We start from the raw sequence: 12,500 nt of genomic DNA, 5'->3' as shown, positions 1-12,500 counted from the left end.
AAGGTCTCATGTTGGTGCTTTTTCAATGTGTCATGTCGCTGGTCGGAAATTAAATGCAATTTTAAAAAAAGGATGTCATTTGTCGCGGTTTCACTTTAAGTGCTGTCGCTACTTTTTAGGCCATGTCGCTTGTCATAATTTACCGTTGCAGAGCCTAAAAGGCGCGTTCGAAAACTTTCGTAAATGTTTAACACAAAGTATATTGAACATACTCTGTCCCACCCAGGTCTGAGATTTTTTCTCTGTCCTTGGATGATGAACAAAATTTAAAGTAGTTCCTGATGCTGTTGTTCAGCTAAGGTTCTTTATCCATCTCTCACATTCACAGCAGTGTTAAGGCCTGACTTGATTCTGTGCCATCATAGTCATACACAAAACTTATTTTCCTATGAACCAATTAAACCAATCCGCCTAAGAAACACATTGCAAAACAAATAGAAATGAAGACATGCATTTGCATTTTGGAATGCGCCTTGTTAGACATAATAGGAGACATACCTTTGACAAATTATTCTTTCCATGAACAGTGAAAAAGGCAAGGGAAGAAGCCATAATAAAACCAAATGCTCCATCAAGCAATGTCGTCTTGTAATTTGCAATTCTATCTTGCATACCACAGAACAGTACCATGAGGAGGGAACATGATAGTGATACTATTATTATAATCTTTTCTGGATAACTCTGGCGGTTCGTCGTCCAAGTCGCTAAAACAACTAATGGTGCTGTCATCGCTAATGAAACCTAAAAAAGATGAACCCCTTATATATGAATTTTTAAGGTCTCAGAACACATGTAATATTCTTTTTTTCATTGTTGGCACATCATGGTAGTCTAATATTGATTTAAGTGAGGTAAGCATTTATAATCTTTTGATTATCTTTTCTAGTATAATTATTATCATTATACAATTTCTAGTATAGAGTATTGTCCGACTTAAGTGTGCATGTATTCTAATAATAATAATAATAATAATAATAATAATAATGAATGTGTTGATAGTGAACAAAGAATGCTCAACCAATACCTTGCAAGCATGATGAGAACCTGCTGAAGTACATTACTGTATGCTACAATAGAAATGGAGCTGTTGAGAGGCAGGCTAGACAGTAAAGAGGACTTTAAGAAAAGGGAAGCGGATGAGCAAAATGCATGGCCAGTTTGAGAAAGAAACTGAGGAAATAAAGACTGAGACATCAAGGAACTGGTTCACCAAAGGTGACCTGATGAGGGAAATGGAGAGTCTGCTGATAACAGCCCAAGACCAGCCTCTGAACACAAACTTGGTGAAGAGAGGTGTTTACAACATGGGTGGAACCAACAAAAGAATGTTGACTATGCGGGGGAAAAGTGGAGTCAGTGTGATTGTAAGCGCGTGCTAAATGCTAGCGCAAAGAGAATTCAAACGCCGCCGTGACAAAGTTTGTCATTTACCTACCCCTGTACACTACCCTGGATGCCAGAGGTTTTTTCTCTCTTAGAGCGACGGATTAGAGAGGTGCGGAGCGGCGAGAAAAACCTCTGGTACAGGCTGTTGAGAACCTCACTTCCAAGCCCCGTTTGATTGACATCGAAATAACTCAGTAAATTGATACGTGACATAACCTACCAATCAGCATCTTCGGTTCCCACAATACATTCGTCTTATTTACTTCGATGTCAAATTCAAAAATTCAATGTTCCATATAAAACTTTGCTGTCGAATATGAAAATAAAAACTTAAATTTGAAATGTGGATGTCAAATTCAGAAGTTGAATTTTGGCGGACATATACAAACAACAAAAAAAAATGTAGAACCCACTGAACTTTTTCTGCCTTCAAAGACTCGATTTCCGGAACTTTGCAATGTTTCGATTATGGCCACAGTGGGCACAAGGAATCAGGTTTATGGCAATTGAAAACTTGTTTGAACTACTTTCTGTTGCTAAACCAATCAGAGTACTCGTTAGAACTGACAAGTTCCCAGAACCAATTGAATTGCTAGGGTCAAAATCTGACTCTGGGAATATAAAACGGCATCCCATTGGACCGGCCTTCTCAAAGAACTCAACGGCCTGCACCAGAGGTTTTTCCTCACCTATTCAGTCACTCTGAGAGAGAAAAACCTCTGGCAGCCAGGGTACCTGTACACTGGTCATAATTTTTTTTAAATGCAAAAAGTACCCATATGAGGTCAGTGATCACTGGTACCAACATTCCCCAGAGAGGGTACTAGATGATTCACACACACGTAAGATTGTCTACGACCTTCATTCATGATGGACAGGGAGATTGGGCATTGAAGACCTGACACGTACATTGTAGTATTAAAAAAAGACCCATACAAGTGACAGTTGATTGACGTTTCAATTCCTGGGGACCAAAACATCACAATGAAGGAAGAAGAAAAGATCACTTGACCGTCTAACTACTCAGAGTTAAGAAGGTTTTTTTTAAAATTCAATATTTATCGAGGGGCATCCAATTTAGCAGAGCTATTTTAAATGGAGCCCTCACACAACACAAAAACAAAGACATTAAAAAAACTAGACAAATAATTAAGTTATAAAGGCAACATGTACTACAGGAGTTACTGTTTAAGATGGGGGTTTAGTTTGATCTTACACCTGTAAATTTGCTAATGTCTCTACTTGTCTAATGTTTCTCGGAAGGGTGTTGTAAGTCAGACCACCGATTATTCTGAAGCTTCCCTGTGGTCTGAAGTTGCCTGCTTCCAAGGTAAAAGTCATCCCATTAGTAATTGGAGCATCAGGGTCAATAAAATTCCATTGAAGATAAAAAGCCACATGTGCCAATTCAACATTGACTGCAACTGCATCAGAGTCAGAGAAGAATTGTAACAACTATAATAACAATGGTATATTTTGGCATTCCAAATTGGCAGACATCTTGAGAATTGATTTCACGGTAAGGAACTCAGGCCTCGATCTTGTTACGTCATCCAGATTAAAAAATTTCCTGATTTAGAATACACATGGTTCCAGATTCATCGCGGATTAAAAAATATCCCCTATGGAGAGCGTATTCAAAAAGTTCGGAATTTGCCAGCGAATTTGCCGGATACGTGTGGATGGAAGGCATAACCTGGAGAAAAACCTCTCAAAGCAGAGCAGAGTAGAAAACCAACCACTTTAATAGCCTGCAGTGCAGGCGTATTTTGGGCGCGCGAGTGCACATTTTCGTATTAGGCCACCATCTTACATTTGGTAACTGTGGAAGATTGGGGCGAGGAAATATTCGAGTGCCCCACCCCCAACCCGCCACTGCACCAACCCTCTCCTAGTCAAGCATCTAATCACAATCCAAGATGGCGGCATCGAAAACCTGATTTATCTAGTGTTCCGCGCCAAAATAACGCCTGCACTGCAGGCTACCAACCACTCAACTCTCATACTGTACAATGATGTATGATGCCAAGACAAGTCTGCAAAGCAAACCAGGGAAACTTTTGTGGGAGGCGAGTAGTCTCTCACCACTATGCCAGATCTCCTCTCCCTTTACATGTATTCTTTCAAAAACATTAAAGAGCTCATACTATTCTCAGCTTCTAAAATTTTATGACTTTCCAATTGTCCCTTTGAACTTAGAATGACCTTCAGTTCACAAAAAAATTATATAAGCACAAACATGCACAAATTCTAGTTGTATTTCCTAAGTTAGTTTAAAGATTAACCAGTTACTAACCAAGCGCGCGGGCCGTACTGGTCCAGTATGGCCCGAGCAAGCTTGGTTAGTAAGTTGTTTATTACATGGCACTCTGTTTCTGATAATAAAATGCACTTCTGGTGCAATCAATCTTTTTAGCTTTTTATCTTTTAGCTTTTTACCTTTTTAGCTTTTCAATCTTTTTATCTTTCAATCTTTTTAGCTTCTTCTGGTAGTTTCACTGTAAAGAATGACAAATTATTCACAGTTTTTTTCGCTGTTTTGGTCGCAAATTATGAATTTGCCGGCTTTGCTCCAAAACAAAAATTCACGGCTTAGACCGTTTCCACGGAAATGGTCCGTACTGCAAAATCCCAACCGAGAAAGAACCAATCAGAGTGCTGGGATTTGCCCAAGACTGGCTTTGCCATATAATAAAGGGTTTTATTTCAGAAATACACACTTATCTAGACTAACACAGAATCTGTTAAGATGACATATAAGAAAGAAAGAACAACATCACATAAACCACATACACAAAAAGATTCAGATCCTCCTGAACTGCCAAATGTTGACTGATTGAGATCCAATCCAAATGTGACCATAACAGCGACATGCAGGACAAGAAAGGGAAGGAAATGTCTAGCCTGGCTCCTGAAACTAAAAGAAAAGTAATAACTACAGTATTGGTCACTGGGGGTAAAAATCATTGGTCAGGAATTTGAAGACCGTCCACCCTCTTTTATGTAAACTGCAGGAGGCCACAAACATTCATTTACAACAACCTGCAATGAACTGATATATACATAAGGTTGTAGAGTGCAGAAGAGGTTATGGAGTGCAATTACGGAAGTTGTTATGAGAACACAGCAACTGAGTTATTTTGTTGAGTGTATATTAATAACTATTTTAAAATCTTATGAACTTGCTCGTGCATTTTGTGATTATAATGGCCACTCGGCATGATGTTTTAAAAGTTCATAGATTACACTTGCCGACAACTAGTGCAATTTTGAGAACTTTCAAAACATGTGCCCATAAATAGCGAAATGCACTTGCAATCAATTTCCGAAATTTAAGACCAAGTAACATGCACAACACTGTTGTCTTCAAGTTGAAAAAAGTTGTTGCTTGTATTACCACCTACGTGGCCAACTTGTCACGCAGCAAAATCCAGTGTTGCAAGTTGAAGACATTTAAATGATTGGTCAATTGCAAGCAGCTGCATTAAAACAAAAATGGCAACTGCTATGGACTATCGAAAGAGAGCACTTGCCACACCTTTTTTAAAGAATGCTGTTAGAGGAAGAAGAAACAAGACCTCAAAAACATAATATTGTAAGATTTACATGTACATGCTGGAGTGGACTGTTCGAAAGGGAGGAAAGGGGATTAATTTCCACCAGCTGGTGAAGGAACTTGAAGTTAGTGACATTTAAATCACGTACAGAAAATTGTTTTAGATTGTCCAAGGAACAATTTTGCTTTCTAATGGAAACGTTATCTCCCTTAATTTAGAAAAAGGAACACAGTATTCCTATTTCTCCACCAGGCATGTTTTTATTTTCAATTTGGCACGATGCTGCGCTTGTCAGTGACAACCAATTACAAGTCCCATTGCATCCATTTGTTGCCAAAAGTAGAGCTTTCTTCCACTCTCCACAACACGTTGACGTGACTTGCAACACAGGATTTTGTTGCGTGACAAGTTGGCCATGTAGGTGGTTATGTTCTTTCTTTCATTGTTGGCGCATCGTTGTAGTCTAATCTCGATTTAAGTTCTTGAACTTGCAAAGCAACAGTGTCATGTGTGACAAGTTGAAGGAAATTGTTGCCCATATTACTTGGCCTTTATGGAACAATAATTATTAATGCAGCCTCTTCAAAACAATGCTGCAAATCTTAGAAAAAGAAGGAGTCAGGGTGGATTTCAAAAGCCTTGTGTAACTTTCAAGAACTTTGTTTGTGAAGAAGAATAGTTAGCTAATAGGTCACTGATAGCTGCTTTGCCTAACATAAGGAGCTGTTCCCACATCCAAAACACATTCCCTAAAGGCCGATACACACGAGGGGTTTTGCTCCTGGAGCATGCAAGGCTCCAGGGGCATGCTACTGGAGCAAAACTCCTCAGTGTGTACCAACCATTTCAAGGGAAATCTTCATCCTCGGGAGCAGAATTTCCACCCGGCAAAATGCTCCATGGTATTTTAATTTTAAACAAGTTAAATATTTGGGAGTTGAATCTCCCGCGGGAAATTGAGCAGATCTCAAAATGTTCCCTCGTGTGTACTGACACTTTTTTTGCTGCACGTGGATTAATATGGCAAATGTAAGGCATTGACCAATCAGATTACCCAATGTTTTCATCCATAATTCCTTTGGAACTAATTGACTCTTGATCAAAATTCAAAATGGCATCCAAAAGATCTAGAACTAAAGCAAGTGGATGCTCAAAAAAAAAAAAAAAAAAAATAGGAGGAAGCTGCCTGGAGTGTTACCAACACAGTAATAGACCCCACAGTTACATGATAAAAATCATAATTATAAAGACTATGGAAGTAAAGCCGTAACGAAGAACTAATGATATAAAGTGTTTGCACCAATACTGGCCAAATTACTAAAAAATCCCAACACGCATATCAAAAGTAGGCGGCACACACTTCTCCAAACATCATCATCATCATCATCATCATCATCATCAAATTAATCAAATTTTCTTCTTTGAATTTGACCTCAAGTAAGCAATCCATCCCAAAGCAATATGTATTCTTAATTTCGTTTGCTCCCTCGTGTGTACTATAATATGGAGCAAGCTCCCGCAGCATGGTGCCTGGTGTGTACTGGTCGTAAAATGCAAATGACAGGTCTTTTTGACACCTGTGTGCCTTAAAACCGACCATAAAGACGCTTCGTCCTAAACCATTTCCGATTTTAAATATTGATGTACTAAAATTTAATACTTTTAAAAAAATTTATCATTCAACAAATAATGCACTCTTTCAATTGCAAACGCGTCCTTTTTTTTTTTAACTAAAATTTGTCCACACGGCCCCACTGTACTTGATAATGTTATTAAGCCCACAAACCTTTTACTTCTTTTTCTTCCCCAGCTTTTGAAAATAAAAACGATGACACAACTCTCCAGCCAGTAGAATGAAATAAACGAATGTGAACGTTGAAACAATCGAAATTGAAAAAGGCTTTCGACAACCAAGATCGCTGCATAGAGCATTGTCGACATGTAAATTGCGCAAAGGTTAAGCTTGCTAAACATTGTGACAGTCCTTTTGTGTGATGAATGTTCGGCGCTAGATTCTGGGAACTGTGAAAATCTTTCCGCCAAAACATCGCCTTTGGAATTGGTGTCGTAAACAGGACGATTTGTACGTTCGTGTGACCTTTCATGTAGTTCAATGCCAATCTCCATTTCACATCAAAAGGCTGGATCATCTCCAGACGTGATTTGCGATCGAGGAAAAATTCATCGTTGTCTACTTAAGAGCAGTCCTGGGCAGTAGTATGATTGTAACCATGGGGACCATACCCAGCCTTGGCACACTCCGCAGTTAAATTCTTGAATATCAAGCGATTTATCCCAGCATCATTTTAAAGAATGCATTAATAATGGTAAACGAGTGAAGTGTTATCTTTATCTTTTTTTTTTTTTGCCTTCTTCTCGCGAAATCTTTCCTGAAAGCTGTTTGTGGCCTTTTGAAACTCTTCCCTAGCAGGGGAGGGGAGGGGGAGGGTACTATCATTTGATCTTGTGGATTCAGCACATGTAAAAATGTGTGCACAAAACAAGTAAGTAACATGTATACTGAAATCTTTGGACAGATTAAATTCTTAAGCTTGATTTGTTTTTTTAATTCTTGTGTGCTTTAACCTAAATCAGATATTTTACTCGTTTTTTGAACTTCCTTGTAATCTCTCTGATGATGTGTTCTGCGGTTGACTTCACACGTTAACCTTTGAGTTGGATGAACAAGACGCCTGTGAGGGTGTATCCGTGGGATGCACAACAGTTAGCATAAATTGTCCAGTTACAGTTAAGCACAACTACGGATAAAATTAGGAAAATGACAAGAGTTTACCAGAAAGACGAATATGTAATTTAAATAGCAGGTATTTGCTGTAAAACAGAAATAGAATTACAAAGTTTACGCCCACAAGAATTCAGAATCTCAACAGTCGAACTTGAATTCTTGTTTCAAGTATTTCAAAATATTCCTGTTACCGAGTTTATAAGATCGACTGTGAATTTGGCAGAAGTTTCGGAAGTACTATCAGGATTTAAATGTTGGCTGGAATAGAAGTTACTGATTTTCCTGAGGGTAAGCTTAGTAGTCACGCAAACGGCTTCGGAGTTGCTCGTATTTTTCCAGCTGATTTTGTTTCATGCATCACTTCCACATGCACACTTTTACACGCAAAGCCACGTTTTATGCATTGAAATGTCACTGGCAACACAGACGCAAGGCAGACAATGTTTCCACGGCTATGTTTCCATGATCAAATTTTCTACGCGACTGTCGAACTAAAGCAAGTGGATGGTCGAAAAAAAAAAAAACGAGGAAGCTGCCTGGAGTGTTACCAACACAGTAATAGTAATAGTTCCTGTGGTCACATGGGGTTCCTGTGGTCACCTATCACGTGATTTCGCAGGCGTGAAGAATCGAGATTTTTTGGGTAGACTAACCTGCGATCAGGCCCATTTTTAGCTTCGCCCATATGTTCTCTAAAGTCGTCGCTCGCTAAAATTGGGCCTGACCAAAAGTCTCTCAAGAATATATCCAAACTCGTGATCTGATTGGCTGTTGAAACGCCGGAAGTGAAAATGCCATCGTGATTGCGCGGAGCTCTCGCGAAGTTCTGGAGACTAATCCGCCATAAGTGTACGAAAAAATTTGCTCCCTTTTGTTCTTACAATGCCGTGGACGGTGCAACTTGATTTTATTTGTATAAATGGAGATATGCCATCTGAAACATCTCATAATTTGTCCAGAATCGGGTTTGAATCTCTGGAACGAGTGAAATTAGCGATTCCCTTGTGGGGCTCTGTGGCCATGGGGTTGAAAGTACTTTGGCACAAACTTCCCTGATGTTTTGAAAGCTAAATAGCTGGTTCTTTCAAATGGCAATGAAAGCCGATGCATATTGGTTACCTGGATGAGACAGGGGACATATATATCAACAGGAGGAGATGCTGATAAAATGGCAAGTTACACGAATGCATGTTTTGAATATCTGTGTATCAAACGGCTTTATTTATTTACTGTACATGACACGGTTTGTTTGCACACTTCATAATATTTCCAGTTGATTTAACTTAAAACTCGCACTCCAGAAACTAAACTGGCATGTTTCCAGAGAGATCAATTGTACAACAATAAAAGAAACTTTGCGAGTCCATCTTACTGTTCGTACTCCATCAAAAAATTAACAGCCAAACTTATCATGATTTTACTGCGCGCAATTCTAGAAATAAACTGCAACTGAAGATATTACCCGAAAAAATCACCAAAGAAACCTTCATGGGCAAACACGTTAAAGGAATAATGTATTTCCAAACCGTCCAACGACAAAATGCTAGGTTATCTCAATTACAAATTAAGATGTCAAGCTTAAAAGATTGCATATTCACCGGCCTTTGCCGCAATATAGTCGTCGAAAACATTCCCCATGCTTTAAATGTGTTTTTCTCAAATCATGAAGCCAACGGTAACTTCCGAATTCGTTTATAATATTCCTCCCACGGTAATTAACTCTGGTCAAAACAAAACAGCGTGAATCTGCCGTCCACGCGTGTATTGGTGTAATGGAAGTAAATTTGATTGGCCGATGAAGGACATGTCAATCAATCAAAAAAAGTGGGTGGAAGGAATCTCGAAGAGGAATTTGGTCAGGCTCTATTTTTCGTTTCGCCAACTGCACATTACGTATCACGCGAAACTAAAATAGAGCCTGATCGCAGGTTATGGGTGGACGGGAGTGGACGGGCGATGTGCAAAATCTGAATCTGCGCCATTTTGAATTTTGAATAAGAACTATGCGCACGCATCTATTTATTTTTATCAAGAGCGCGGGAGAGCGCGGGCTCTGCGCGCGCAACTATTTTCAGCTGAAAACCTTTTCAAGATTTTCGCGGGCTCTCAACGAGTTACCTCGTGCGAACGGACTTTCCGCCGCTCACTCGAGTTCGGGTATCTCCCCGAGATTTCGGGAGTGAGCGCTGGCTCATTTCCCGAAACAGCGGCTTGTAATCGAGCCTAGACTTTGCGTCGACTTTGCGTGGATCGAAAGGAATACAACCACCATTGGTAAGTTCAATTCATTTTTTCAAACTTTAATGCGATGTTTCTTAAAAAGTTCATCGTTGCTAATTGTCAAAGCGTTATCAGGGAAATGTTTACTACGTCAAGAGTATATGTAAAGCCCGATGTCGGCATCCGAGCAACGACAAACCAAGCACCTTTGCTGTCGTCCTCCTGCTGTGAATTGATGTCGACTTTTCTGAACAAAACGGGAACTCAACCGGGTAATTGTACTCTGACCCATAGCGGTCACAAATACAAACCAAATGAACCGAGTGATTGTGGTCGGTGTCCATTGAGCCAAATGACCTTTTGTGGTCACAAACGAAATGAACCGAATATTTGTATCTGGTGGCGATTTAGTAAACTGAAACGTCGAATGAATTCAACTGTTGTGCTATTAAACAACCCACTAACCGTTCATGGGCTAATCAGTGTTGTGCTATTAAACAACCCACTAATCGTTCATGGGCTAATCAGTGCTGATTGTAGTTCACAAGATCATGATGAGACTTTAACAATTCGTAACTGTGAGAAAAATGAGAAGCACATTAATTATCACCCTGCAAGCAGAGCCTTTCTTTTGCTTGCTCGATTTTGGCATTCTCGAGAAAGGCTCTGCATGAATCGAGTAAGATCTTTATTGAATATGCGCTGCATGTTGCCAGGATACAGTCTCAAACCCAAGCCAAATATGCCAGATCTCGCCGCCATCTTGGTTTTTCATGGTACAGCGGGCTCAATTATAACCATCGGTTTTGTCACTAAACAGACGCTCGCACTGGAAAAACCGGTTTGACGAGAGAAAACAAGATTGACTAGTCCAGAAGTTCGGGCTGCGGCAGCTTCAAAGAGTTGACGCGATTCGAGCAGAGCCTACTTTTCTCCTCTTCAGTAAAGAAAAAGACAAAAGGAGGCTCTGCTCGCAGGGTGATTAATTATTATAGTGTAACTATTTCTGAGAAAGTTGAATCTGGTAAGAAAACAGTAAAGCGTCTGAGGAAAAGGGATAGGGAACCATCTCGAATTCCTGTTAAGAGAATTCTAAAGGGTCTAAACAAGAGAAAGTTCAGGAAAAGAATACAGTCTTTTGTAAGGCAACATCTTCCAGACAACTCTTTCATGAGTGATTTGTGTAAAAATTACAAAACCTGGAACATATGGTATATCACTGATCATTCTTATAATAAATTTGTTTTTTACATGAAGTTACAGAAAAAAAATGTAAAACAAGAGAAAGGCATTGTACATGTAGCTGTAGACAAACACACAATCATGATGTGCAAAATTTAATGAATTGTAAAGGTGATACCTTTCCTCAACTTCATAATGATAATTCAAGGTTAAAGGGAGGCATGTCTCTCGAGAATGCAGTTAGTCATGATACGCCATTGAATCGTTTGACTGAAAGGCTTCGTCTGATAGGACTGATACCACATGATGTAGGTGGATGTGGGATTGTTTCTTTAAATCAGTTTCACACCAACTGTATAGGACTGCTGACTTGCACCTTGAAATTCGTATGGCTGGAATTAACCATTTACAGAATTACCCAGAATTATATATTGAAAGTATTTCTGATGATGACTGGAATAACTATATTCGGCAAATGTCAAAACAAGGCACATGGTGTGATAATATCATTATGCAAGCTGTGGCTAATGCATATAACTGTCATTCATATCACAGAATCTAATATAGATTCACCTGAATGTATATTCCTAACTCCTGTTGCTGATCAGGAAGGACGGAAGACAATTTTTATTGGATATATCAATGCGTTGCACTATGTTTCAACAGTGACTGACAAAAATGGTCAACATAAAAACAAACTGAGATACATAAAGAGAAAGTTATCGGAAACCAATGAAAACAAAGAATGTAGGCATCTCAAGCACAGAGATTACTTGAAAAGAGTCAAATATACAGAAACAGCCAATGAGAGGGCAAGCAGACTTGCAGATAAAAGAGATACTTATAAGAAAAACATGTGTGAAGAAACTCCTGAAAAGCGAAAAGAGAGACTTGCAAATAAAAGAGACAGTTATAGAAAAAGGATGTCTGAAGAAACTGCTAAAAAACGAAAAGAGAGACTTGAAAATAAGAGAGCCAGTTATAGAAATGAGAAGTCTGAAACAATTTCTGAAGGACAAAACAAAAGTTGTGCCAATCCAATTCATGAACAAAAACAGGCACAAAATAACATGAACATTTTTCATAAGTCCAATGAGTTTTCAGTTTGTCAATGCACTGTGTGTTTTGAAGCATGGCCATTGAAATCCAGCCCAAGGAGGGCAAACCATTACAGTGTCAAAGGTGCACAAGAGATAAACAACAACCAAAGAAATTTTCCAAGGAAAATGACATGTTGCCATCATTAGTACCTTTACAACTGCTAGGATTAACCCAAGTAGAAGAAATGCTTATTGCTCGTGCACTCCCTATTATGCGTGTTTACATAAAACCTGGTGGACAAAGGGGCTATTCGGGCCACGTTATCAATTTGCCTCAGAATATAGCTGAACTAGCACATTCTCTGCCTA

General features: G+C 39.2%; 1 protein-coding gene and 1 long non-coding RNA gene across 4 annotated transcripts in view; both read right to left on the bottom strand.

The window, feature by feature from the left end:
- LOC138059160 (uncharacterized) overlaps positions 1–12,500 on the bottom strand; it is a 28,650-nt gene that overhangs the window by 8,389 nt on the left and 7,761 nt on the right. Inside the window, exons 1-3 of one of the 2 annotated variants that reach the window (XM_068904696.1) lie at positions 6,730–7,142; positions 4,180–4,303; positions 499–741 (exon numbers count right to left, since the gene is read on the bottom strand). In XM_068904696.1, the coding sequence (XP_068760797.1) occupies positions 499–741; positions 4,180–4,303; positions 6,730–7,070 (708 nt within the window). In that variant the 5' untranslated portion in view covers positions 7,071–7,142. Of the gene's footprint in view, positions 1–498; positions 742–4,179; positions 4,304–6,729; positions 7,143–12,500 lie in introns of those variants that run through there. The other variant, XM_068904697.1, reaches the window with a different exon arrangement.
- Positions 11,116–12,500, bottom strand: part of LOC138059163 (uncharacterized) — a 7,496-nt gene continuing 6,111 nt past the window's right edge. For both annotated transcript variants that reach the window (XR_011134170.1, XR_011134171.1), the window contains one exon: positions 11,116–11,483. This is a non-coding gene — a long non-coding RNA (uncharacterized lncRNA). The remainder of the gene's footprint in view (positions 11,484–12,500) is intronic.

This window comes from Montipora capricornis, chromosome 8, assembly GCF_036669925.1.
Source record: "Montipora capricornis isolate CH-2021 chromosome 8, ASM3666992v2, whole genome shotgun sequence".
Classification (NCBI taxonomy): Eukaryota; Metazoa; Cnidaria; class Anthozoa; order Scleractinia; family Acroporidae; genus Montipora; species Montipora capricornis.
This window is presented reverse-complemented; position numbering and strand designations above follow the sequence as displayed.